This window comes from Pogoniulus pusillus, chromosome 22 (assembly GCF_015220805.1).
Source record: "Pogoniulus pusillus isolate bPogPus1 chromosome 22, bPogPus1.pri, whole genome shotgun sequence".
NCBI classification, from domain to species: domain Eukaryota; kingdom Metazoa; phylum Chordata; class Aves; order Piciformes; family Lybiidae; genus Pogoniulus; species Pogoniulus pusillus.
In genome coordinates, this window is record NC_087285.1 from 4,045,328 (window position 1) to 4,073,143 (window position 27,816).

At 54.0% G+C, this 27,816-nt stretch overlaps 2 protein-coding genes across 2 annotated transcripts in view; both read left to right on the forward strand.

The window, feature by feature from the left end:
• The window catches only part of HSPA9 (heat shock protein family A (Hsp70) member 9), a 28,434-nt gene extending 27,402 nt beyond the window's left edge, over positions 1-1,032 (forward strand). Inside the window, exon 17 of the mRNA XM_064161492.1 lies at positions 241-1,032. Within this exon, the coding sequence (XP_064017562.1) occupies positions 241-300 (60 nt within the window). The 3' untranslated portion in view covers positions 301-1,032. The remainder of the gene's footprint in view (positions 1-240) is intronic.
• Positions 1,033-6,796: 5,764 nt separating this feature from the next.
• The window catches only part of ETF1 (eukaryotic translation termination factor 1), a 34,765-nt gene continuing 13,745 nt past the window's right edge, over positions 6,797-27,816 (forward strand). Inside the window, exons 1-3 of the mRNA XM_064161493.1 lie at positions 6,797-6,927; positions 25,289-25,464; positions 26,202-26,341. Coding sequence (XP_064017563.1) covers positions 6,842-6,927; positions 25,289-25,464; positions 26,202-26,341 — 402 coding nt within the window. The 5' untranslated portion in view covers positions 6,797-6,841. The remainder of the gene's footprint in view (positions 6,928-25,288; positions 25,465-26,201; positions 26,342-27,816) is intronic.

Sequence of the window (27,816 nt, forward strand, 5' to 3'; positions counted from 1 at the left end):
AGGTCTCCTCACAGTGGAGCTGCTTTTCTGATGCCAAACTGAAAACCTAGATAATATCCTCCCTCTTGGCAGCAGGCAGGCAGAGGTGAAGATTGCTCCAATCCCTAGTGGACAGTTGCCCTTTTCATGGACTGAAGGGTTTCTTTGGGCTAGAACTAACCAAAGCAGCTAGCTAAGGGTGGGGAAAGCCTCCAGAAGAGCTCTGTTGTTGTTACAACTAACAAACCACCTCTTCAACAGATGGCCTCTGAGCGAGAGGGTTCTGGAAGCTCAGGGGATCAGAAGGAGGAGAAGCAATAAGAAGTCTCTGTCTTGCCTTGACCAGAGGATGAAGAAGAGGTCGATACTTCTTGACGCTTGGGAGAGAAGGAACCTTCCTGAGCAGCAGTGGGCAGAATTCAGACTTACTGTGTTTTTGCAGTATTCTATATATAAAATTCTTTAATGTATAAACTTAGTGATGTGTCTGCTAGATAAAATGTCACTTGATGAAAGCTAATTCGTGCCAGACGAACTCCTGAGCGTTTGGCCCCGTGGGCTTTTCAACTTGAGGCACCTGGGGACTTGGCTGATCATTTTATTTCTTGATACTTGACACGATGGTGTAATAAATCTTGATCTTGGAGGTTGGCAACCATGTCACTAAAGCAAAGGCTGGAGATGGAAGTCCTGCTGGAACCAGGAGGGGGAATGGCACCTGCACGGACCCTCCTTGTGGACCTGAGCGCTTGTGTGAGTGGAGGGTAAGGCCTGTGAGCAGCAGTGACTGGGCTGGTCGTGTTGCTGGAGGGCATTCAGGTCTGCAGCTGAGGTAGTGCCCTCTTTGAAGGGGAGGGGGTTCCTTCAAAATTTAGCTGTAACATTATTTCTTACAAGAGAGGCTATCTGGAAGTTAAATGCTCTTGCTTTGTCTGAGCCTTCTGCTCCATCCTGTGTCTGTTCTCTGCTATGATAAAACAATTTCCTAAAAAATAAAACCTGCTCTTGGATCCATCCTGGATTTTTTTTAAATAAAAGCAGAAAAGTGTCCAAGGTGGAGTTCTTGGTCGCCTGGCCGTTGATGGAGAACATCAGCACAGCCTCTGCCCCTCAGAGCTCCTGCCGGGGGTGCAGTCAGTCGTGCAGAAAGAGGTAGGTGCTGTCACGTTGTGGTCCATCCTTCTGAGAGCATCAAGGAGCTGCCTGGAAGTGTTATTGGCAGCCCAAAAGGCCAACTGTGTCCTAGGCTGCGTCTGGCCGGCAGATGGAGAGAGGTGATCCTGCCACCTGCTCAGACCTCGCCTGCACTGCCTTATCCAGCTCTCGAGATCTCAACACAGGAAGGATGTGGGCCTGATGCAGTGGGTCCAGAGGAGAGCCAGGAAGGTGATGGGAGCTGGAACACCTCTGCAATGGGGACAGGCTCAGCAAGCTAGGGGTGTTCAGGCTCAGGAGAGGCCTTAAAGCAGCCTCCTCATATCTGAAGAGGGCTACAAGAAGGCTGCAGAGGCACTGTCTGCAAAGGCCTGCACTGACAGGGCAAGAGACAATGATTTGAAATGAGAGGAGATTTAGAGAGGATGTTAGGAACAAGTTCTGCCCTGAGGGTAGTGGAACCACTGCAAGTGGTTGCCCAGGGAGGAAGTTGAGGGCCCATCCTTGAAGATACTCAAGGTCAGGTTTGACAAAGCTCTGCTCAACCTGATCTAGTGGGGGATGTCTCTGCTGACTGCAGGGGCAGGGTGGAATTAGACTTAGATGACCTTTGGGGTCACTTCCACTCCATGATCTGTAGCAGCAGTAGGACTTCACCTTCAGGCACTTTGTGTTCAGGCTGAACCTCCAAAAGAGGCTGTAGTTGCCACTGCAGCTTCCACCAACCAAGGCTTCCATGGAGGTGCAGTCTGCCACAACGTTTACCTGCTGCTTCCTCTCTCTCTGGTCAAGTGGGAACAAAAACTTCAGAGAGGCCTTGTCCTGCCAGCTTGGATACTGAGGCAGGAAGAAAGGATTTATGTTGTTTCTGGCACTCTTGACAGTTCCCTAACCGAGAGGAGCTGTTGAAGAAGGCTACGAGTCCTGATTCTGTGCACTTTAAGTTGTGGACTAGAAGGGACCAAGACTGCTTCAGCTGTTGAACTCTCCCCAGCAGTCCTGGTAAGAAGGATTTTTGAGGTGCTGGAGAGGGTCTAAAGAAGTGGAATGGAGTTGGTGAGGAGTAGCTGTGGGAATTGGGGGTGTTTAGTGTGGAGGAGGATGAGGGGAGACCTCACTGCTCTCTGCATTTCCCTGAGAGGAGGCTGGGGCCAGGTCTCTCGGGCAGCAAAGTGACAGGGCAAGAAGAAACAATCTCAAGTTGCACCAGGGGAGGTTTAGGCTGGACATGAGGAACAATTTCTTGCCCAAAAGGGCTGTCAAGCCTGGAAGAGGCTGCCCAGGGCAGTGGTGGAACCTTCATCCCTGGAGGAATCGAAAAGCTGTGGTTCTGAAGGACATGGCTTGGGGGTGAGCTGGCACTGCTGGGTTAATGGTTGGACTCAATGATCCCAAAGCTCTATTCCAACCAAAATGATTCTCTTCCATGTTTGGGAACAGCTTCCTCTTGGAGGTAAATCAGCTGAACCAATGGGAGTGGACAGGGACAAAGGAGTGAGTAGTGAGTGATCTAATGGTAAAGTGAGAGGGACCTTGGAGTATTTTGGCCTGGGCAAGAAATAAAGTGAAGAATGGTCCTGGTGCAACCATAGGAGGAGGTGAGAGGCAATGCCTTGGGCACTCAGCCTGCAGCATGCTTGGTGTGCTGTGGTGGGGGAGGTGGATGCACAGGGAGCTTACCAGCAGTTCCAGGTGTTAGGCTGTCTGGCTTCAGGTGGGCTGAGGAGATGCAAGGCAAAAGTCAGTGCTTTGCTGTTGCCAGGGGAGTTGGTGGGGTCTGGAGGTTAGTGACTCTGGGGAGGAGAGCAGAATACAATGCAGCAGGTCAGTCTGTGGTGCTGGTGGTCTGGCTGTAGGTCTTCCACAGGTGGCCACAGGACACAAGTGGACTGTGTGTGGGTCCAGGTCCTGCTTTGTTGGATTTCTGAGTGGCAGGGCTTTCTCTGTCATGGGCATGCAGTGAGAGGCTGTGGTGTGCTTGGGTTAGGTGGCCAGCATGGTTCCCTGGAAGTTCTGAGGCACATCTGGCCCAGGATGTTCACAGCAGCTGCAGCACAGGAGGTTCCAGCTCAGCACAAGAGGCAACTTCTTGCCTGGAAGGGTCCCAGAGCCCTGGCACAGGCTGCCCAGAGAGGCTGTGGAGTCTCCTTCTGTGGAGCCTTTCCAGGTCTGTCTGGATGTGTTGCTGTGTGACCTGAGCTAGATTGTGTGGTCCTGCTCTGGCAGGGGGGTTGGACTGGATGATCCCTTTGGGTCCCTTCCAACCCCAGACATCCTGTGAGCTGTGATCCTGTGAGCTGGAGCCTCCCTGTTCTCCAGTGGACAGCGAGTGCCAGCAGGTTGTGGCAGTGCAGGTCTAGTTTAAGAGCAGCATGGTGGGTTGAGAGAGCTCTCTGATGCAGTGGCTCTGCCCTCATCACTGCTCTTGACTCCCTCCTGGGTGCCACAGAGATGTGGACGCGGGCACTGCTCAGCATCTCTGTCACCCAGCCACGGGCTGCTGCAGGTGGCATCTGTCACATCAGGAAGGCTGGAGCAGAAAGTGCCACAGCAAAGTGGCACTTGACAGAACACTGGAACAAGCTGCCCAGAGGGGTTGTGGAGCCTCCTATTCTGGAGATGGTAAAAACCCTCCTGGATGTGTTCCTGTGTGACCTGGTGTAGGTGCTCCTGCTCTGGCAGGGGAGGTTGGACTGGATGAGCTTTGGAGGTCCCTTCCAGCCCCTGACATTCTGTGATCCTCTGAAGCAGGTGCATCCACCTGGGAGCTGGCAACTGGGATACTCAGCAGGCAACTCCTGGAGCAGAGTTTCTGGGCTGAACTGGAAGGGCATGGAAGATGCACAGGCTGAGCTGTCGTTGTCCACTTGCCCATCTGTGTACTGTCCTTGTCATATCAGGCACAGAAACTTCCATCTCAGCAGACCATCTCCTAAAGCCAGGCATAATCCACTCTCTTACTGCTCTGGGGAGGATTATAAAGGGCCCTGTGGAAAGTACCTGTGAAGGTTGAAATTGCCACTTGCTCAGCCCTCAAAGACATGCAGAGCCTTAAATCTAACCAGGTAGTTCAGAAACTTACAGTGCCTCCCTGGCATGGCCCTGCCAGTATTAAAAGCCAGCCTCAGGCTGTGCCCCACCCTAGTCTCTGCTCAGGTAACCAGCTACGCCCTGTACCCAGCTCCTGGCACAGCCCCACTGGGCCAAGGATCCAAGAGGCAGCACAGAAGGGAGAGGGAGCTGCAGTGGAACTCAGAGCTATGGCAGCACTTGTCCTGTGAGCACAATGCCCCCGTGGCATGGCATGGCACGGCACAGCACAGCCTGGCTGCTCCAAGGCAGGACAGGGATGGAAACCAGGCTGATGGCAATCACCAGAGCTGGGATGCCCCAGGGAAGCAGAAAGCTGAGCTGGAAGGACATCATAGCCATGAAACACCTCAGCTTCCAGCTGTGCCTGCTCAGCATCCCCAGGAGGGCATCACCTCGGGGCAGGGGGAAGCAGCCTCCCTGCCACCACTTAATAAAAGACACAAATCAATGGCTTTGGTGTCATTTTGTCACAGTTTCCAGCAGGTCCCGTTCCAGGCTGTCCTGGAGGCAGAAGCAACAGGATCCCTGGGCTGTGGCACTCCCACTGCCTGGCAGCTTTGGGGCAGAAGAGGCAGGTTGTGGGTTTGCAAAGCTGGACACGGAGGTTGTGGCTGTGTTTGGATGCAGTACTCGGATGTGTGCCGGGACAGGCAGAGGTGGGGGTGGCTCCTCAGAGCCCTGCTGTCCTTGCAGGCACTGGCACAGGGCTGGGTTTGATGGCTCATCAGTGCAAAGTGCTCTCCCAGAGCCAGGAATTGCTGGCATCTGTCACCTTAAATACACAACAGTCCAGGAATACTGCAGCAATATGAGAATCATAGAATGTCAGGGGCTGGAAGGGACCTCGAAAGATCATCTGGTCCAGTGCCCTTGTCAGAGCAGGATCACCCAGAGCAGGTCACACTGGAATGCATCCAGGTGGTTCTTCAACATCTCCAGAGAGGGAGACTCCACAACCCCCCTGGGCAGCCTGTTCCAGTGCTCTGTCACCCTCACAGGGGAAACAAAACTCTCCCTCAGGTTCACATGGAACCTCCCACGCCTCAGCTTCCACCCATTGCCCCTTGTGCTGTCACCGGGCATCAGCGAGGAGAGGCTGGCTCCATCCTCCTGGCCCTCGCCCCCTGGGTGGGTGCAGCAGGGCTCCCCTCTCCGAGCCGCGGCTGTCCTGGGGAGCGGCTGCCATGGCCCTGCTTGTCTGCAGGGGGCACCGCCGGTGGGGCAGGGCAGGGCAGGGCAGCGGGGCCGGGCTGCAGCCACCCGGTGGGGCAGGGAGCTCTGCTCCCCCTGCCGAGAGACACCAGGCAGCCTGGCGTTTCTCTTTGCTGCGCAGGACTGGGCTGCAGGGGCACAATTTCGCCAGCCAGGCACCGCCACCTCTGCTCTGGGACCCATTTCCTCATCCTTTCCTAAGGCTCTGGCCAGCCTCGCTGCCCTTCTCCAGACGCCCTGGTGCCTGCAGGGCAGCTCGCTGAGCACACCGCCCAGCCTGGCCGAGACCCCTGCGGGCATCGCGCCTTGCTGCTGCTCTCGGCCACCGCTGGCAGCGCCAAGGACGGCGCCAAGGCGATGTTTGCAGGGAAGGGATGACCCTGTGGCTCCACAGGGCGCTCCCAGCCGCCACATCTCCTTTCCTCCGGGCTCTGCTTCCCTCCCCGCGGGACACCGGGTGCTTCCAGCCCCTCGGCGGCGGGCTCTAGCCTCACCGTGGGACAGGACGGAGCGACCCTGGGGCACTTCAAGGCAGGGCTGGACGTGGCACTTGGTGCCATGGTCTGGCCTTGAGCTCTGTGGTAAAGGGTTGGGCTTGATGACCTGCGAGGTCTCTTCCAACCCTGATGATACTGTGATACTGTGACCCCTGTCCGTGAGGCGGCCGCAGCCCCGCAGCGCAGCGCTGCCGCGGTGGGGGCTGGCCGCGGTGGGGGCTGGCCGCGGTGGGGGCTGGCCGCGGTGGGGGCTGGCCGCGGTGGGGGCTGGCCGCGGGGGCCCGGGAGGGAGCGCACACTCCGCGTGGGGGTGTGGCTGTGCTGCCGGAGCCAGCAGCCGGGCCCGGGGGCGGCCCCGCTCGCTCCCCGGGCAGCGCCGCTCAGCCCAGGCCGCCCCCGCCCGCCGCGGGCCCTTTAAGCGCTCCCGGGGCCGGCCGCGCGGCTCTCGCGAGAGCGCCCGCCCCGCCCCGCCCCGCCCCGCCGGGCGCCGCGGACTACGCGCCCCAGAGCGCCCCGCGCGGCGCCGCGGGCCAATAGGGAGGCGGGAAAGGGGCGGTGGCGGAGCGCCGGGCGGCCAATGGCGTGCCGGGAGGCGGCGCCCCGCCCCGGCCCCCCGGAAGTGATGTCAGGGGCCCCATGTGAGCCGATTGCAACACATGCAGCGCGGCGAGGGGGAGCGCGAGCAGCCGGTGTCCGACGTCAGCGCCGCCAGCCGCGCGCCGCCGCGCCGGACCGGGCCTGAGGTGAGCGCGGGCGGGCGGGGGGAGCGCGGCGGCGGGCGGGCCGGGCCGGGGCCGGGGCTCTAACCGCTGTGTCTGTGCCGCCGGCCCGCCGCAGGCCGCCGCAGCCGCCGCCGCCGCCGCAGCAGGAGGAGGAGGAGGAGGAGGAGGAGGAGGAGGGAGAAGATGGCGGACGATCCCAGCGCTGCCGACCGCAACGTGGAGATCTGGAAGATCAAGAAGCTCATCAAGAGCCTGGAGGCGGCCCGCGGGTGAGCGGCGGGGCCTGTGCCGCCTTCGGGGAGGCCGCGGCGGGATGGCGGCCGACGGGGCGGGCCGGCGGGCAGCGGGGTCGGCCGCCCGGGGGATGGGGAGAGGGGGGATCCTGATCTCAGCGGGAACCGGAGCGAGAGGTTTGCCGCCCGGCCTGGTCGGCTCCGAGCCCGCTGCCACGGGGGCGGGGGCAGGGCGAGGCTCAGTCTCGGCCCGACGGCCCCTTCCCGGGCCCCGGTGCCCTTTTGTCTCGCCGCGTGGTGAAGCGGCCGGGCTCCTGCGGTCGCTCAGGGGCTCGGGCTTGGAAGGAAATGCGGGTTTGGGGGTTCGGCAAGGAGGGACGGGAGGGCCTTGTCCCCCCCGGGAAGGCTTAGTGGCAGAAAGGAAGCGTAACCGTGTTTCCCGCACGGGCAGAGGGCAGCGCCCGCCGCCGAGCTCGGCCTGCCTGCCGCTCCTCAGCTGGGCTCCCCCCACCCCCCTCGGCGGGTGAGCTCCCCGCGGGGGTGTCACAGGTGTGTGTCCCTGTCCCGGCCAGAGGAGGAGGGCCGCGGGCCCGTGCTGCCTGCGGAACTCCACGTCGCGCCCGGCCTCGCTGTGCCCACTGCCTGCTCCGTGCCAGCTGGCACCGGGGAACGGCGGATTCCAGCGGGAGTAGACGGCTCCTCTGCCCCCCGTGCAAGCTTGGGCCCTTCCCAAGGGGCCAGCTGGCTGGGGAAGGCAGGAGAAGACGGGCAGGAGGCAGGGGCCCAAGCAGCAGTTACTTTATTACTTCCTGATACTTATTTACTCTTTGTTATCCCCTCACTTGCCGGTGAAAGTGCTTCCCTCCGTTTCCCCGACAGCAAACTCTTCCAAAGTTTACTTGCCGTTAAACTTGAAGCCTCCAATCCCACTTCTGTCATCCTTGCACCGTGATTTGGGACTTTTTTTTTCCCCCTCCAGAAGTAAAACAGCTGGATGTTCTTCCAGCCTGCCCCATGCCAATGGTGACATGGTGTCTGTCTTGGTAACTTAGCAGCCTGTTGCATGGGTCAAGAAGCTGTTTGAGTTACTGTTGAGAGCTCTAAGTCTGTAAGATAGCAAAGGAAGTGTCCTGGTCTGCCACACAATAAAATAACAATGAAGTGTGACTCCTGGAGCTCTGCCCTTGTGGCTCCAGTTTCCGTGGGCTCATCTGACCCAGTGTTCCTTTAGCTGGGGCAGCGCTGGAGGTGCGCTGTGGCCACCCGAAAGGCAGGTTGGCTTTGGACAGCTTGCATGAGCCCAGCTGCTGTCTCTTTCTGTCCTTAGTGCTGGCTTCTGTTCTAGGCTGTAGAGTAGGGCAGAGGGATTGTTCAGCTGAGAACTAAACCCGGGCAGGAGAGGAAATGGGAGAGGAGCACAAGCCACAGGGCTCCCCAGTTTATTTGCTTTTTTAATCCAGCTCACCCTGTAGCTCTGAATGGAATGAGGGTGTAGGAGAAAGGAGTGGGAAGGCAGAGTTTTCTTTTCCTGCAAGAGTGGACTTTGGCTGCCAAGGCTGATCATTCAGCTGTGCCTTGGCATGGCGCTGACAGCCAGCACTGTACTTGCAGGGAGGTCCCAGCAAGCAGGGGAGCACGTAAATGACTTGTGCCATGAAGCTGAAAGAGCTTGGGGAGCTACAGGCAGTTTGTGGAAACTGCTGTGGGTCTCTGCAACAGCACTGAGACAGCTGGGGGGGGTGTGTTTTGAAAATGTATAGTTGTCATTTGGGGTCTTCCTGGTTCAACATGTGGTAGCAGGACACATAGCCCCCTCGTTGTTTGGGACAGATGAATGTTGCAGAGTGCAGGGTTAGAATGAACGTCGGAGAGCTCTGATGAGAGGTGAGGCTGAAGGGCTGGCTAGGAGTTGGTGGTTGTTAGGGGTGAGTGCTTCCTGGGGCCGCAGCCTAGGTGCTGTGACATCTTCACTTTGTGGTGTAGGTGCTGCAGGTGCAGTAAAATGCATGTAGGAGGTTTAGCTGAGCCCTCTGTATCCAGCACATCCCTGATGGTGTGATACTGCCGCTCCTTAACTTAATGTGTGCTAACTGCTCAACCACCACCTGAAGAAGGCTGCTGATGCCAGCAATCCTTGCTGTCAGCAAGGTTATGCTGGGGATGTGCAAATGTGCGTCGTGCTTCCAGGGAGGCCTAGCTAAAATTATCCTAGCCTGGGTTTGAGGCAGGGGAAGGGATGCTGCAGCTTCTGCCACCAGCAGCGTCGGGCTCCCCGGCGCAAGAGGTGTGAGGCAGTGGAACAGGCTTTTCCGGCCTTTGGGAGAGTCCCTTCCTCTTCCTGCCAAGTAGGAAGACCTGTTCTGGGGTGGGTTAGGGGGCAAAGCCTTTAAATAGGGTGATGTGGAAGGGGCAGGGACTCCTTGGCGTCTCCACCTTCCCTTACTCATGTACTCCTAATAGTGACCCAGCAGCAGTGTCCCAGTTTCATGCGCTGGTTGTTCCTGCAGTCTGTCAAAGGGATGGCAAAGGGAGGAAGCTGGAGATAGGCATTCAATTCACATGTGGTGCTTGGGGCACCTATGCTGCTTGGGTAAAACCTCAATGAAGTCTGCAGAATGCTATCAAAACGTTAAGTGAATGTAAGAACAAGGAAATGCTTTTATTGTGTCTGGGGTAGGTGAGGTAAGTGGCAGTGTCTGGTCAGAAAACCAAGGGGGAAGATGAGAGCTTCAGCTGTGCCAGAAGCTGACCAGCTGGAGGCCAGCAAGGGTAAGACCACTTCTTGAACTTTCAAGTAACATCCCAGCAAAGATGTCCTGTGATATTTTTCCCAGCCCTGCTAAGGAGAGCTGGCTTTCTCACTCATCTCTGGAGAGCAAGAATATGGCAAATCAAGGCAATGAGAAGTTCTGTTTTGAGGTCTTCAAGCCCACCCTGAAACCTTCGCTGCTGGCAGAGAGTGGAAGGAGCTTTTGTCTTGCTTCCTAAAACAGAAGTGATTTCTTTCTGGCTCTTCCAAAGTTGGGTTGCAAACTGTCTGACTGTCTACCAAGTTAATGAGTTGATCTTTGTGATTCAGTGAGAATAGAGGGGGAAAAAGCTGGCATCTGCAGTGTGTGAGTGAGAGCAAATGGAGTCCAGCGTCTGTTCCACAGGCAATTAACCTTTCTAGCCAGATGATGAGGGTAAAAGGCTGGTGATAAGGATGTTAAGCCCTTGTGAGTACTCAAGTCTTGTCATTCAGCTCTGGTAGCTGGAAGTGCTCAGACATTCAAGCACCTCCCCTGCAAAGGCATCCTGCTTCCAATCCAGCTAGGTTTTGTCAGAGTCTTGGTGAAGACTCTGCCCCCCAGAAGCTGCAGCTGTGTCTTTGGCTGTGGATTTTGCAGCAGCTCAAGTAGAAGTGGTATCAGCCACTGTGTTTTTCCCTTCAGCTCTCTCTCTCTCTCGGGGCTTTTCTGCTGTTGCTTCACACAGTTTTCCAGTGTCAGTGTTGAACTGACAATCCCTCTTTGTTCCTTTGGTCTTTGCAGTTCTGAATAGTTAGCAGAGCTATGGTCACTTATTTCTGCTATCCTAAGCTGTAAATGCTTGGCAAAGTCAACTACCAGCAACAACTGGCAGGCTTCTTCCAGGCTTGGGCCTGAGGGGTCCCATCTGAATCACAGTTGGGAAGCTTCTCAGTGTCTCAGAGATGAGAGCTTGCTTCCTGCCAAGGGCTCTGCTCAGAAATGGACTGACACCTCTGCTGAGCAGATGGACTTTCTGACCCTCCATGAAAGCCCAGCAGATGCTGGTGCAGGGTGTGCAGCTACTTTGCAATGGTAAAACCTTCAGGAACCTGCTCCCTCGAGACCTTTCTGCTGTCTTGAAGTTAAAAGCAGGGCTGGGCTTCAGTTCAGAGCAGTAGCCTGTGTGAGTTGTTCCAGTGGAGCAGGGGAGGAAGAGGCAAAGAGAATGGTGTGTTGGAGGGCTCTGTAAAGACCACTGAGGTTTACTGGAGTGGAACTAGGTCATCAGCAGCTTCTGAGCATCTGCAGAAACAAAGTCTCAACAAGTAACTGGTTCTGCTTGTAACTGGACAGAATATATCAAGGGGGGAGAATGGAGAAATGGCAAGGGAAGAGGAAGTCTTGGTGTCTGCAGAGCCATGGGAAAGTAAAGCAGTTTCCTGCGGGGGTTTGGGTTCTGCCAGGTTGAGATTTCCAGCTGCTACATGGGAGAAAGCAAACATGAGACGAGAGAAAAGTCACCAGGAAGGATTAGAGGCCTGAAAATGTGTGGGAATTCCTGCAAAGTGAATCACATTCTAGTTCTGCTCGAGGGTGGAAGAGCTTAGATGTGAATGATTTGCCCAGCTTGTGTTGCAGAAAGCATCACTTGCAGCTGGCTTCTCCTGCAGTCCATCTGGAGCCTGGCTGGTCCTGATGGAAGGGCCCAGCTTTGGAGTTGACTTCAAGCTGCTACTGTTTCCCAGTGATGTGTGACAGGGACAGGAGGCTGCTGAGGAGAAGGTGGGTGGAAGGACTGTGCATCTCCAGACCTTGTTCTGAGTGTCCTGGAATGGTGTTGCTTTTGTGACCAGACGAGTTGGCACAGCTGAGACATGTTTGGACAACTTATTGGTTCTGGAGAGCAAGATAGTCTGGGCCTGCTCTCTTGTTCAGCTTGGTAAGCCTTTCCAAACAGGACCTGAAAGTTTTCCTTCCTCTCACTGCAGCTGAGAATGCCGCTGGGATGTGTGCAGGGAATAACTGGGGTCACTTACAAGTAGATGTCCTGTATGAGTTTGCCTTGTTCCTGATTTCTCCTGAACAGAGTGCTGTGGAACTGGTGAGGCTGAGGTTATCTTGCACCCACCAGCTGTGTCACTCCTGACATGAGCAGTGCAAATGCTCAGTTGCTCCTGAAAGTATCTGCAGCTCTTGGCTGTGGGTGGCTTCTGCTGCCCACAGCTGCTCCGCGGCTTTGTTGCACTGAGGTTGCACCTGTGCTGGGGTAGCTCTTGGATTGTCATTTCTTAACTGTGGTGCACTCTGCTTTGTGTGATTCTAAGGACACCACCACGTCTAGGCAAGTAGCAGTAAAAGTACTGTGTCTTCAAGTGATGTCACAGCTCAGGAGGAGGATTTGCTGTGCTCTGTCATCGCTGTGTCTGGGTTCCAGCCGTGCTGCCAGAGGTGTGTTTTGGTTCTGAAGCCCCCTGCTCCCAGGCTGGCAGCAGGTCTCTTTCCCTTCCTCCTTTACTGGGATGTGGTTGTGGTTGTGGCTGTGCCTCAGGTAATGGTTTAACCATTGGTACAGGCTCTATTCCTGCAGAACTGAAGCTTTCACCTTAGGACATGGTGTATGGTGGAGATCATGAGCTGGGCCTGGGTGAGCTGGGCCACCTGAAGGGCAGTGCTGTGGCCAGGTTCTGCTTGGCTTGTCAACTTGTGCTGTGTTAATTAGGTTGCAGTGCTGATGTGTCATGCTAGTGCCAGTCATGGGATAGCCTTGAGGATCTCTCCACAGCAAGCTGATGTTTCCCTTTGCTTTTGCTGGAATCTGGTCTGGGCCAGTTTTGGGGTAGAGGCCTGTCTTGCACACTGTAGGAAGGGTGAAGCACGAGTGGGACAAGAGCAGTGTTTGCAGGGTGACACATGGAATTTTCTTGGCTTTATGATCCATCATTAAGGCGTGGAGTCTTTAGGGAAGAGGGGAGGGTTTAAGTTCTTACCTAAGCTGAACTGCTTCCTCGAAGGAGTGCTTTGTCAGCCCACTTGTCTTGAGGGTATTTACCAAAGGAGGTCACATTTTCTGCTACAGAAGTAAAAGCTGTAATATTAATGCTGCCTTTTGCTTCTGGCAGTGTGAGGAGGAGCCGTTTGCAGAAGCTGGAGTAGGAGCAGTCCAGGTGGTACCTGGGCTCTGCGGCAGGTGATCACATAGGATGTGCTGTTGCTTCTTACATGCTGATTCTTTGCTTTGGCTGTCTGAGTCACTCCCTAGTGCTGGGTTTAGAAACAGTGTAGATTTCCTGTGAACAGCCTGGTCAGACCTCTCAGGTCTGATGAGACAGAGTCTCTTGTGTTCCGGTGGTGTAGGTGGTCTGACAAAGCTGCCCTCTCCCTGGTGAGAAGGCAGAGAGTGTCTGAAGGGTTGTGACATCCTACTGCTTGCCTTCATCTAGTTGTAAAACATTTCCAGGGCTTTCTTACCTTCCTGCTGTACCTGTGCCTGTTTGAATTACAGCAACAATTAGGCAGTGCTTTTCTGAGAGCACACACTGGCAGGAGGCAGAGAATGACCCGATCTGGCAGAGGGGTTACATGTCAGGTGGGAGCTGCGGTGCTTTATAGCCCTCGGTAGTTAGCAGCCTGGTCCCCTCCTTTACAACCTCGTGAATCATTAGCGAGCGGTGTGATTCACACACACATCATCATTCACACAGAGCTAATGAATTAGCCCCTGCTAATGACGTGCTGGAAGATGGGAACGAGCACCTCAAAAGAGGACAGACTTTTTTGGCTTAGTGGCAACTGGATTTGTTTCCTCTCTCTTCCCCCCTCTCTCTGTTACCTCCCTATTCCCGTGTAGCTCTGAGGCATTAACATCTTAACAAGCAAATCTGGATTTGTTGCTTCAGTCCCTCAGTGTACATCTTGTACCCAACTGGCCCATTAGCATAATGCAACAAGTCTTTTAAACTTGGAGCATTAATAATTGGAGAGGGAGAGGGGAGGGCAGGGGAGCTGTGGCAGGAGCGAGCCTCCCAGTGAGTCACCAGTGTCTGAAGTGCAGAAGTGTCTGTTCCACTTACTGGTAATTGGGCATCCAGGCTCTCTGCATGAGGTCAGAGCCAGGCAGCGAGGCCTGTTCAAAACATGCCTGTGCACTTAGGTTTGGTCACATCTTGCCTCTGATCTGAGGATTTCGGAGTGCCATTGGTTCACCTTCCCTCTGGGGCGCGCAGTGGCCACTCCTGCCAGTCTGGTGCCCTTCAGCCGTACAGGATACAGGCAGCATCTGCTCCTGCAGCTGCACAGCCAGCTTGTGGGCTGGGTGCTGGTGGTTGCCCAAAGGCCACCTGGTTCCAGTTGGGGTTGGGATGGAATTTGCTGCTGGTGTTGACCTCCTGTGCAGGTGGCACCTGCTGCTACCTGCTATCTGTGCAGCTTTTGGACACGTGATACCTGGCCAAATTCTGCTGCATGGAGAAGTGGAGGGCTGTGACCTGATTCTTCCTCCACCTCCTTTCTGTCCCTGGGGAGAGATGCTTGCTGGGCTCGGGAGGCAGATCCTGGCGGCAGGCCAGCAGTGCCGAGGGAGGGGAAGGCACTACCTTGCCTGACCCGTGGTGAGACACTCAGCAGTCTGGCCTCGGCTCCTGTGCTGAAGCAGCCATTTGCTGCCTCCCTGTGGGAGCTCTCCCTTGCTGCTGATCAGAGGGTGCCCTGGGGAGAACAGGCTCTCTTCTCCCTCCCCGGGTGGCTTTGGTGCTCTGCTCCTCGGCTTGCACTCGATAAGCCTGCTTGACATCTGGAGGCTTTTCCCTATCAAGAAGGGCAGTGGGTTAGGGTGAGAGGGCAGAGGACCTTTTCAGGACACTCTTAACAGCCTCCAGGCTGTTTCTGGTTACAAAAAGTGCTTTTCCTGGCTCATCTGCTAGCATTGCAGGAAGACGATAGACAGGGCTGCTGTCTCAGGCTCTGGCCACTGTGGCTATGGCTGTGTGGCCTCATGCTGTGCAGCTAAGTGATAGTCCTTTATCCAGGGTAGAGGTGACATTGGAAGGCTGATGGGGGAATTAGCTACCTGGAGTGTTTCTCCTCAGGGGAGAGGAGCTCACTTCATCCACTTAATGCTTATGCTGAAACACTCTCTTGAGGAAAGGATTACTTGGTCTCCTGGCCCTGCCACCATAGCCACCCTGCCTTCCTCTTGTGTGCTGTTTCTGTGCTGCTGACGTGGCACTGGATCCAGAGAGGTCCTCTCTGCCTTACTTTTGCTTGGGAACTGATCTCAACTGATAACTATGGCACAGCAATGTGCCCTTGTGGCCAAGAAGGCCAAGGGGAGCTTGAGGTGTATTAGGGAGAGTGTGTCCAGCAGATCAAGGAAGATTCTCCTCCCCCTCTACTCTGCCCTGGTGAGACCTCATCTTGAATATTGCCTTCAGTTTTGGGCTACCCAGTTTGAGAGGGACAGGGATCTGCTGGAGAGGGTCTAGGGGAGGGCTAGGAGGATGATGAGGGTACTGGATCACTGCCTTATGAGGAGAGGCTGAGGGGACTTGGGGCTGCTTAGTCTAGAGAACAGAAGAACGAGAGGAGATCTAATAAGTGTTTATAACTATCTGAGGGCTGGGGGTCAGGAGTTGGGGGAGAGGCTCTGCTCACTGCTCCTTGGGATAGGACAAGGAGCACTGGATGGAAACTGCAGCACAGGAGGTTCCAGCTCAACACAAAGGGGAAATTCCTTACTGTAAGGGTCCCAGAGCACTGGCACAGGCTCCCCACAGAGGTTGTGGAGTCTCCTTCTCTGGAGCCTTTCCAGGGCTGTGTGGATGCTTTGCTGTGTGCCCTGAGCTAGATTGTGTGGTCCTGCTCTGGCAGCGGGGTTGGACTGGATGATTTCTTTGCATCCCTTCCAACCTCTAATATCCTGTGATCTCTTCTGCATCTTCATGCCCTTCTTTGGATTTCTGGAAGCCTTTGGGGAACAACTCATGTTGATGTCACCTTTTAGCTGTTGATCCAGAGTTCTGGGGTATGATGTGGTGAAATGCAGAATGCCTCTGAGATAGGAGATTTGAGGCTCTCGCCGCAACGATGCTGTGCGAAGTACTGCTCACAGTGTGGCTTTCATCTCCACTCATGACAAAGCTTCAAGGGATTATTGATAAGGTCCCACTGGCAGCTAACTGCTGTTGCATGTTCAGTCTAGGTGCTTTGAGCCCATCTGAACCACTGAAGAGGGAATGGACTTGCACCTCTTTGTGATGGAGACCTCACCAAAAGCTGTTGGCCCTTGAGCAGCAGCTGGATCGAGGCACGTTGGCTGTGTTTATTGGAAAGCATTCAGCCAGTGTTCTCACAGGCACTGCAGTCTTTGGCTAGGCTTCCAGATGACATTGCCTCTGGAGCACTGAAGGGATCCCAGACTCTTGTCTCTGCTCTTTCCTAGCAGGCTGACAGGATTTCCAGGGAAATTTATGTATCTTTTGCATCTGCTGTCGTCTCTCTAGATTTAGCATCTCAAGTGGACTCGAGCCACTTCCTATTTGGTGAAGGCTTTGTCATATTAACAGACACAAACTCTTTAAAGGGCACAGCTCTGACCTGTGGGTGGACTTCATGGCCATAATTTCAAGTTGGAAGAGCATGTGCATAGAACTTCCCTGCAGCAAGGTCAGCGCCGCTGCGTGCAGGGCTTCTGTGGACAGGGAGTGCCCCCAAACCACCAATTTTGTCTCTGCCTATACCAGAGGACACTGGTATAGGGACCTGGGGTTACTGATAGATAGTAGGCTGAAGATGAGCCAGCAGTGTGCCCAGGTGGCCAAGAGAGCCAATGGCATCCTGGGCTGGCTCAGAAGCAGTGTGGCCAGCAGGACAAGGGAGGTTCTTTTTCCCCTGTACTCGACACTGCTCAGGCCACACCTTGAGTGCTGTGTCCAGTTCTGGGTCCCTCAATTTAAGAGAGATGTTGAGGTGCTGGAAGGTGTCCAGAGAAGGGCAACAAAGCTGGGGAGGGGCCTGGAGCACAGCCCTGTGAGGAGAGGCTGAGGGAGCTGGGGGTGTGCAGCCTGCAGAAGAAGAGGCTCAGGGCAGACTTCATTGCTGTCTACAACTACCTGCAGGGAGGCTGTAGCCAGGTGGGGGGTGGCCTCTTCTGCCAGACAACCAGCAACAGAAGAAGGGGACACAGCCTCAATTTGTGCCAGGGTAGGTCTAGGCTGGATGTTAGGAGGAAGCTCCTGGCAGAGAGAGTGATTGGCATTGGAATGGGCTGCCCAGGGAGGTGGTGGAGTTGCCATCCCTGGAGGTCTTCAAGAAAAGACTGGATGAGGCACTCGGTGCCATGGTCTAGTTGACTGGATAGGGCTGGGTGCTAGGTTGGGCTGGATGATCTTGGAGGTCTCTTCCAACCTGCTTGATTCTATGATTCTGTGATTCTATGATCTCTGCTCGGATGCAGGATCAGAAAACTCTCTAATATTCATTAGTTACACCCCTGCTTGTGTGGCCTGTGCGCTCAGCTTGTCCCTTCGCAGGAGCATTGTGTGCCTGCAGCCTCCTGTGGGGATTTGTTGAGCATTAGCTCTCTTCTCTTGGACCTGTGCTGCATGCCTGGTGAAGTTCTGCTTTGGATTACACCAGATCTTGCTGCCATCTGTCTTACAGCTGGCAGTATCAGTGATGGAAATGGTCTAACTTCAGTAGTCTTGGCTGTCCAGGCAGCTTGGGCTCCTCAGTCCAAGGTCCTCTTGGCTGGAGAGCAGCAGGTTCTACCTCAGGAAGGTAACATTGCTTGAAACAGGATGTGGCATCAGGTATTTTAAAGGAGACTTCCTAGTTGTGGCATGTGGCTTAGATCAGATTATCTGAAAGCTGTTTGCTCCACACTTCTGCCAGTCTCTGGCAGTCACATATAGGCCTTGTGCTGCCCTTGGTTGCTGGGGAAAGCAAGAGGCTCTTGAAGCTTGTGCTCTGTGAACACAAGCTCATTTTGAGTCATAGAAAATGAGTGACCTTCCTCCTGTCTGTGTGTCCTCCACGTCACACAGTGTGCTGTTAGTGTGAAATGGCTCACTGTGGAGCAGCTACAGCTCAGCTGCTCTTTGTCAGGTCTCCTCTGATACCACAGGATGGGCCACTAACTTCTATTTATATAGCAAGTCTGAGTTAATGCTTTCCCTTGCCAGCTCATTTCCCAAATTCCAGGGGACAGGTTGAGTGACTGTTCCTGCTCAGACTTCTGGTTGGGATTGCCAATTTAAGGGTAGCTTCTGTTGGTGCTTGCTGGCTTGGTGCGTGGTGTGTGGCCATGTAAGTGGTCGTTTTGCTGTGCAAGATGGCAAGAGTCCTGGAGAAGAGCACTAGACCAGTTTCTGGTTTCAGCTGAAGGTCTGAGCATCTGCTCAGCTGTTCCTTCTGATGGGCAAAAGAGTAGAAATGAAATCCCTGCAGATGAAGATGGCCACCCAGAGCAGGAGGCTTCGCTGCCAGCTGCAAGGCAAACCACCCATGGGATGGACTTGGCAGCTGACTTCAAATGTGATACACTGCTTGCTTTGTGCCCTTGCCTTCTGTTCTGGTGCCTTCCTCGTGCTGGACCATGAGACCTGGACGCAGTGGGCACTGCTCCTGGTGCCAGACGTGGCACAGGAACTGCCCCAGCAACCCAGCTGGTCTCAGTGTCCTCTCAGAGATCCCTTTTCATGCTTCTGGAAAGCACCCAGCAGCTCTCCTCTTGGTCTGCAGTACCACAGTGATGTGAGGCCTGGGGAGATGCTGCTGGGTGATAACTTCATGGGCTCTGCAGGAAGAGCTTGCAGGGAAGGTCTTGCAAGAAGCAGGTGCAGGCAAGGAGGATTCAAGGGTTTGGCCAACTTTTAAGAGTTCTTGACTGCCAATAAACCCCAAAAATTGAGTTTGAAGGATTAATGCAAAGGTGTTTGCCCATCCCTGTCTGAATCTCTTATGGCACTGTGTTTCCTCACACACCTGGAGAACTTCCTGCAGCAGCTGTGCTAAAGCCACCTGACATTTCTGGCACCTGGAATTGCTCCTTTCCCACTTCCACTATGCTTTTTACCTGAAACATTGGAAGGTTTCACCTCAACATGAAAAGAATCTTTCCTGTAAGGGTGCTGGACCCCATGAGCAGGCTGCCCAGAGAAGTTTGGGAATCTTCTTCTTTGGAGACCTTCAAACCTTGTCTGGATGCATTCCTGTGTGACCTGCCGTTGGTGGTCCTGCTTTGGCAGGGAGGAGGTTGGATTTGATGATCTCCAGAGGTCCCTTCCAACCCCTATCATTCTCTAAGTCAAGCTGCTTGGATGCCTGCTTGCAGGAGCATTGGCAAACCCTGTCCCTGCAGCTTTTCAGGGCTGTGTTAGCAATGCTTCAGCTCTGCACACACTGCCACTTGCTGCAAGGACTTGTTAATGTGTCCTCTTAGCCTCCCTGACAGAGAAAGCTGCTTCTGTCTGGTGCAGGTGCCTGGAATTCAAGCTGTAGTAACACTGCAGTTTTAGCTGTAGCAGAGGCTGTGCTACCCACAAACCTCCTTCAGCAAAGGAAATGGCTGTCTCACCCGAGCAAGACATGCTTGGTTTGCCTTCCCTTTGTCCCCCAAACAGCTGTCTGGCAGGTTGTAGGAGCAAGGTCAGAGCCCAGCTGCAGTTCAGGAGCAGAACTGGAGCTGTGATCATCAGCTCTTACCTTAGAGATCCCTCCCAGGCCACGTTAAATGTGAGCTAATTGCAGGGCTGGCAGGGTGCGAGTAGTAACCATAGCACCCAGCCAGCCAAGTGTTTCCAGCTCCCCAGAGGTCGGCACTGCTTTGCCCCCTCGTCTCTCTGTACTGCGTGGACAGGTGCCCTTAATGCCTCTGTTTTGTCTCCTCCAGCCCCTTGTGCAGTGGCACATGCTGTACTCTGGGCTGCCTGTGCCCTACCAAGCCAACGTCTCGGAGCCTTTGGGCTCTGGGTGTGCACGCTTGGGTTACAGCAGCAGCTCTCTGGCTGCTCTGCAGGCACTCCTTAGCCCAGAATAGGGACAGCAACTGGCTGGAGCTGCTTAAAACTTCCTGGCTCAGCTCAGTCTGAAAGCATTAGCTCCCAGCTGGCCTGCTGGCATTTGTCTTGGGCCCACTAAAACCAGGGAGGGGAAAGCTCTTAGCAGGACTGTGCTTTGAAACTGGGATCCTGTGGGAAGGGAGAAATTCTTTCCAGTGAAGGTGGGGGAGACACTGGCACATGTTGCCCAGGGAGGTTGTGGATGTCCCCTCCCTGGAGGTGCTCAAGGCCAGCTTGGAGAGGCCTTGAGCACCCTGGGCTAGTGGGTGGTGTTGCTGCCCCTAGAGGGTTAGAACTAGATGATCTTTAAGATCCCTTCCAGTGCAGACCATTCTGTGACTCTGGGGTGCTCGGGGTCAGTGCTTGCTGCCAGGGCAGTGGGAGTGCCAGAGGGAAGCAGCAGCTCATTGCCCGTTCGATCCCAAGCTGCCGGCGTGGGCAGTGCCCCTAATCTGGATCGATCACTTAATTGCTGGCTGTAACAGCCCTGTAATGAAGTTCTGGCTGGCAGCGTGCTGGCCAGGAGGTTTGTGGCTGGCAGCAAGTGCCCCATGTGCTTGGTGTGCAGCAGAGCCTGCTGGCTTCACAGGGCTGCTCTTTGGAAAGGCCCTTTCTGGAGGTGGGGGGGCAGTGTGATTTGTCCTACTTCATCCCCAGGGCAAATGTACTCTAGAACCTGATGATGTGCAGCTGGTCCAGCAGCCAAGGAGGCTTGGCACAAATACCTACCCTCTTCTTCAGGCAGGATGGCTGCAAAGGCTGACAGGAGAGCTGGTAGCTGTGTTGCTATGCAGACTAACCTGGTTTTCTTCCTCGTTGTTTTTGCACAGCAGCCTTCTTAAACAACTCTCTGCTGCATTTGAGTCTCAGTTGTGGTGAATTCAGCAGGTGCAGCCACAGGGATTTTTAGACCTTGCTGTCCCCCAGTAAGGTCACATACAGGTGCAGGCTTGCTTTGAGGTAGGATAATGTGGTCTTAGTGATGTGTGAGGGAGCTCTGCAGTCATCTTGGTCACTGGTGTCTTGCTAGGTCTCAGCCTCTGTGGGACGTGATTTAATTGTGTCAGAGAGGGGCAGCAGGGCTGGCGAGTGGGCTGGAGCACAGCCTCATGAGGAGAGACTGAGGGAGCTGGAGTTGTTCAGCCTGGAGCAGAGGAGGCTCAGGGGAAACCTTACTGCTGTCTGCAACTACCTGAAGGGAGGTTGTAGCCAGGTGGGGGTTGGCCTTTTCTCCCAGACAACCAGTGACAGAACAAGAGGACACAGCCTCAAGCTGCACCAGGGTAGGTTTAGGCTGGGCATTAAGAAGTTCACAGCAAGAGTGATTGGCATTGGAATGGGCTGCTTGGGGAGGTGGTGGAGTCACCATCCCTGGAGATGTTTACAAGGAGACTGGATGAGGCACTTAGTGCCAAGGGTTAGTTAATTAGAAGGTGTTGGACTCGTTCTCAAAGCTCTTTCCAGTTAAATCTGTGATTCTGTAATGTAGTGACCAGATCCTGGCTGTGTGCCTAAGGAAGAGGCAGAAGTGCAGGGGATACCTTCAGTTTGAAGCTGCCTAATGAACTCCTTGGCTGGGTGCATCAGCTGTACCCAGCAGAGAGCAGCGTGGCTGCAGCTGCCTTCCTTTACAGAATCACAGAGGTTAGAAGGGACCTCTGAAGATCAGCTAGTCCAACTGGCCTGCTGCTAGAGCAGGAGTGAATCACCTGGAGTAAACCACACAGGAACGTTTTCAAGTGGCTTTTGAATGCCTTCTGAGGTGGAGACCCCACAACCTCTCTGGACAGCTTGTTCCAATGCCCAAAGTGAATTGTTTCCCTGTGTTTACTTGGAACCTCCTGTGTTCCAGTTTGTCTTCATTGCCCATGAGGTGCTGGGTCCCTGGGGACACTGTGTGATGAGCTGGCTGACTCCTGGAGCCCCAGGCTCCTGCAGCCTGGGATGTTGGTAGGTGCTCCCGTGGCAAGCTGCACCCCTGCCCTTGTGCTGCATTCTGCAGGAGTTGAGTAGTGTCTGACATAGCTTTGGCACCTCCAACCCAAAAATTGCACTTCATGTTGGCAATGGAAGGTGCTTCTAGACCTAAATCCAGGCTCAAGGGATGGACCAAGCCCAATACTGTGCTGTTAAACTGGTTTGAGACTTGACTGAGGGAAAATGCATCACCTAAGAGAGCCTTTGCATTTATTTGTGTGCAGTGTTAGAGCAGGAGGGCTTGTGAAGGCCACTGCCTTATCTCTGGTAGGGTGCTTTGGGCAGAGTGCTCCTCAGGAACAGTGATCTGCCTGGCACATGTGACTGCCTTTGAGATAAGACACTCTGTCATAGCAATAACTGCCAGGGCTGGTGGCCCCTTCAAGGTGTGGCTTTGGCAGATGGCAGCCAGCTCATGCCAAGCAGAGTTGTGCTCTGGCCAGCAGCTCTGCTAATGCCAGCCTTTCTGGAGCAGTGGGACACAAAGCCAGGAGCTGGGATTTATCCTGCACCTCGGGAGAGATAACTCTCTGAACCAGTACAGGGAGGGGTTGCCCTGCTGGAAAAGAGCTTTTGGAGAAGGACCTGGGTGTGCTGGTGGGCAAGAAGTCTGCCATGAGCCAGCAGTGTGCCCTCATGGCCAAGAAGGCCAATGATCTCCTGGGGTGCATTAAGGAAAGTGTGGCCATCAAGTCAGAGGAGATTCTCCTGCCTCCCTGCTCTTCCCTAATGGGGTCACAGCTGGAGTATTGTGTCCAGTTCTGTGGTCCCCAGTCCAAGAGAGACAGGAAACTGCTGGAGAAAGTCCAGTGGAGGCTACAAAGATGCTGAGGGCCCTGGAACAGCTCTGTAAGGAGCAAAGGCTGAGAGCCATGGGGCTGAGAGCCTGCAGAAGAGCAGCCCCAGAGGGCAGCTGAGCAATGCTCAGCAAGAGATAAAGGGTGTGGGGCAAGAGGATGGGGCCAGGCTCTTGTCAGTGGTGCCCAGGGACAGGGAAAGGGGCAGTGGGCACAAACTGGAAGCCAGGAGGTTCCACCTGAACAGGAGGAGAAAGTTACTTGGTTTGAGGGCACTGGAGGCCTGGAGCAGGCAGGTTTCCAACTCCTCCTGGCCGTTGTGCTGCTGGGCAAGCTGCTGTGGGTGCCCTGCTTTTAGCAGGGGGGGTTGGATGGGTGATCTCCAGAGTTGCTTTCCAGCCCTGCCATGCTGGGATTCTGGCACTTGAGGGATGGCTTGCATTTGGCAGTGGAAGATAGCTTTCCATTTTTTCCCTGAAGAGCTGCCCCTGGCAGAGCACTCCTCATCTTCCTTGCTGTTCCCACCCGCTGCCCAAGCTTGCTCTCTGCTATTCCTCCTTTGTCCTGAAAGCTAGAAAAATGGCATGAAATCCCTTTCCAACAGCAGAGCCATGCAGTGCCCAAGGGGCAGAACAGTCTCATCTCCCACCTCGAGATGCCCTTAGTTTGTACAGCAAGTCAGGCCTGATGTGCAGAGCTTTCTCATCCCTGGGAAGCCTGAGAACCTCTGCTCTCAGAGGAAGAAGTGAGCTGCATGAGCTTGCCTCCAGTGCTGCTTTTCAGAGGAGCCAGGCAGAGCTGCTTTCATTCTGCTCAGGCTCTCCCTCAAAGGAACCTGCTGGGAGTGATGGGCCATTAGATCTCCCCTAAGGCTGCTGCCATTCACGGGGGTAGCTAAGGGCTTTAATTGAGTGGTATATGGAGTATTCCTGGCTGGTGTGACCTGCAAGTCTGATAGGTGTCAGCATGGCTCAAAGCTCCTTCTGGGAATAATGCCTGCAAGTGTCTCTCTGCAACCTTCTTGATTGGAGTGTATGGGGATTCTTGGATATTAAACTCAATTAGTTGTTAATTCTTTAAGGTCAGGGGACTTATTTGACCCAGCAGCATCAGTTTCAACTTGCCCTGAATTGAAGATCTTTGGAAGAGGGCTGCACAACTTCTGTAAAGAGGCTAATGAAGTGATGCTTTTAAAAGCACTTCCCTGCTGTCTCTGTAGCCCAAACACTTCAGGCAGGATGCTGGTGCATGGCAGTCTGAAACAGCAGCAGGCAGGTACTGTGTTGGTCTTCTCCCTCCTGTAAGAAATGTAGAAGAGCAAACTCCTTTCTTTTTTTTTAATGCTTGCAAAGCACTTTGTTGGTGACTCTGACTCAGAACACCCTGAGCAGAGGTTTTTTTTCAGAGAGCTTTAGCTGGTTTGCCCTTGAGAGGGTTGGAGGACAGGATGAGGTATTAGGTTTTTATGCCATTACTCTAATGTGAAGTATGAGGTCTGGGGATAAATTTGAGACGATGCAGAAGCAGCACTTCAGACATCTGGGGTGGTTCAGTTGCAAAAGGGAGGTACCTGCTGCCAGGCAGATGGGAACTTCCTTGATCTTCATTTTGGCTTTGGATGGATTTGCACCACGAGGCTGCTGGGGGGATTAAGACCTCTGCAGGATCCACCCTTAAACCCCTAGGAAAAAAAAAACCCTGAATATCAAACAAAACTTAATCCATTTCTGTGATTTGTGGGGTCTTATCTCTTGACTCTGTGCCTGGGGTTGACACTTCTGAATTCAGCCATGTGCTTAAGCACACTTTATTTAAAGCAGCTGCTGGAGCTGGTGAGCTGCTCCATAAAGCAAAGTGCCAGCAGGAAAGTGGGAAAGGCTGACTGCCACAAAAAGCATCCTTCCAGTTGAGTGTTCAGCTGAGGAAAACCAAGTGTTAAATTGGCACGTGGACTGGCTAGAGCCCCAGCTGTCTTAGAACAAATGCAATGGGCTTAGAAATGTCCTTAAAGTATGTGGCTGCATTGTTTGAAATAATCTCTGCTGGAGACAGCTTACAGACCTTGAGCTTGCAGCCCTCAGCTTGTGCATGAGGGCTTGTTCCAGAGTAGTAGCCCAGGTTAGACAAGGCCTTGCCTGGCAGTGGCTAATCTGAACGTCTGATTGTGAGTCAAACCTTCAGAAGAGCTTTAAGCTTGAGGAGGGGAGATTTAGACAGGATATTAGGAAGAAATTCTTTCCATTGAGGCTGGTGAGGCACTGGAACAGCTGAGGGAGAGTAGATTTAAACAGGATCTCAGGAAGAAGTTCTTCAGTATGAGGGTGGGGAAACACTGGAACAGGTTGCCCAGGGAGGTTGTGGATGCCTCCCTCCCTGGAGGTGTTCAAGGTGAGGTTGAACGAGGCCTTGAGTAACCTGGGGTAGTGGGAGGTGTCTCTGCCTCTTCCCGGGAGGTGTTCAAGGTGAGGGTGAATGAGGCCTTGAGCAGCCTGGGGTAGTGGGAGGTGTCTCTGCCTATTCCCTGGAGGTGTTCAAGGTGAGGGTGAATGAGGCCTTGAGCAGCCTGATCTAGTGGAAGGTGTCTCTGCCCATGGCAAGTTTTTGGAACTAGATGATCTTTAAGGCCCTTTGCAACCCAAAGCAGTCAGTGACTCTGAGAGCCTCTTCTGCTTTCTTTCCTCTCCCATTATTGTCTAGCAGAAGGAGTTGCACTGCTAGCAGTGAGGTGAAACATCCCTGGCGGGGCAGGAGGGAGCAGACAGCTGGGTGCATGGAATATGGCATGAATCCACTCGTCGTTCTGGCTGCTCACAACCCTTCTCTTTTCCTTCCTCAGCAATGGCACCAGCATGATATCCTTGATCATTCCCCCCAAAGACCAGATCTCACGAGTGGCAAAGATGTTAGCGGACGAGTTTGGCACAGCCTCCAACATTAAATCCCGAGTGAATCGCCTTTCAGTCCTGGGAGCCATCACATCTGTACAGCAAAGACTGAAACTCTATAACAAAGGTAACTGCTGCCTTCCCTGCCTGCTGCCAGAGCTCCCTGGGGTAGGAGCAGCCTTAAGGTGTTCTGCTAACCCAGTCTGCCTGTGTGCGTTGGTATTGCAGGTGTGCTGCCCATGGATGGCTGCATAGCAAGCTGGTCCTTGTCTCTACTCAGTGGGTTCATGATTCTGTCCTTAGCAGTGCTGATTCTTCTAAACATGGCCAGCCTTAAGAGCTGGGTTTCCACAGGACTGGGTTTCCATCAAGCAGAAACTTCTGCGTGCCACTGGGCAGCTACCAGCATGTGGGGAGGAAGTAGACCCAGGCCATCCAAAATGAGTACTGGGAAAGAGTTCACCATGGTTGTCTTTCCACTAGCAAGTGGCCTTTGTTGTGATGGTCAGGCTGTAATTCACTGAGTCAGAACTAGGAAAGCTTCCTGGGGATGTTCAGGCTCTTTCTGGGTTCTAGGAGCTTGCAGGCTCATGGGTTTAACAGACAGGTGTGTGTTCTTGCAGCTCTGTTGCAAGTCTTTTCACTAGTGGTACTTTTAGCTTCCTGCTACATAAGTGCACTAAATTACTTTGCTTTTCATTGTAGAGGTCTGGGAGGGAATGAGGTGGGGGAAATGAGATATTAAAAAACCCCTTGTGATCTTCAGTTTCAACTCTGCCTTTAGTCTTAGGGCTTTAGTTAGCTTTTGACAGTGCAGGTTGCAATGCTTCTGGGTGATCTAAAACTGCATTGTGTCCTTTGTAGTACCTCCAAATGGTCTGGTTGTTTACTGTGGAACAATTGTGACAGAAGAAGGAAAAGAGAAGAAAGTCAACATTGACTTTGAACCTTTCAAACCAATCAATACGTCGTTGTATTTGTGTGACAACAAATTCCACACAGAGGTAAGAAGTCTCCTGTTGCCTGCTGGTCTTGCAGAAGTCAGACTGCTTTGCTAGTCTCTGCAACAGTCCCTGGTGTGTTTGAGCCTACAGCCTGCAGAGAAGCAGGCTTTGAATGTAGCCTGCTGCTGAAGTCACTGGATGGCTGGGGGATGTTTGCTGAAAGCAGTCAAATCCTCCTGAGAAGGCCTTATGTGGAGTGCTGTGTCCAGTTCTGGGCTTCCCTGTTCAAGCACAGGGAACTGCAAAAGGCCATAAGGATGATCAGGGGACTGGAATATCTCTCTTATGATGAAAGGCTGAGGGACGTGGGGCTTCTTAGCCTGGAGAAGAGAAGGCTGAGGGAGCTCTCGTCAGACCTGGGGGTGCTGGTAGAGAGTAGCTGAAGGTACACCAGGAATGTGCCCAGGTGGGCAGCAGAGCCAATGGCATCGTGGCCTGGATCAGGAAGTGTGGCCAGCAGGACCAAAGAGGTTATTCTGCCCCTGTGCTCAGCACTGCTGAGGCCACACCTTGAGTGCTGTGTCCAGTTCTGGGCTCCTCAATTCAAGAGAGATGTTGAGGTGCTGGAAGGTGCCCAGAGAAGGGTGACAAAGCTGGTAAAAGGCCTGGAACAGAAACCCTATGAGGAGAGGCTGAGAGAGCTGGGGGTGTTCAGCCTGCAGCAGAGGAGGCTCAGGGCAGAGCTCATTCCTTTCTACAACTACCTGCAGGGAGACTGTAGCCAGGTGGGGTTGGGCTATGCTGCCAGACAAACAGCAACAGAACAAGGGGACAGAGTCTCAAGCTGTGCCAGGGGAGGTTCAGGCTGGATGTTAGGAAGAAGTTCTTGCCAGAGAAGGAGTGATTGGCATTGGAATGGGCTGCCCAGGGAGGTGGTGGAGTGGCTGTGCCTGGAGGTGTTGAAGCCAAGCCTGGCTGGGACACTTAGTGCCATGGTCTGGTTGACTGGGCAGGACTGGGTGCTAGGTTGGGCTGGATGAGCTTGGAGCTCTCTTCCAACCTGCTTGATTCTGAGATTCTAATAGTTACAGGGTTGGTGTCAGGAAAGTGGGACCAGGCTTTTTTCTGTGGTGTCCAGTGACAAGTCAAGGGGTAACAGGCACAAACTAGAACATAAGAAGTTCCATTGAAATGTGAGGATGAACTTCTTTACTCTGTGGAGTCTCCATCTCTGGAGTCATTCAAAACCCACCTGGATACTGACCTGTGCAGCCTGCTTTAGGTGAGCCTGCTCTGTCAGGGGTGTTGGAGTAGATGCTCTCCAAAGGTCCCTTCCACCCTGTCTCAGTCATTCTGTGATTCTCCTACTACAGCTGACTTTAAGGCCCAGCTAGTAACTGCACCTTGTGTAACCCATAGACATAAGATTTCCTCTAACTGGAGACAGGTTTTGTTCTTCAGAGGCTCATAGATCTTGTTCCAAGCCAGACCTTAGAGCAATGCCAAGGCAATGTTGGTGTTGCCAGGCTTGATGT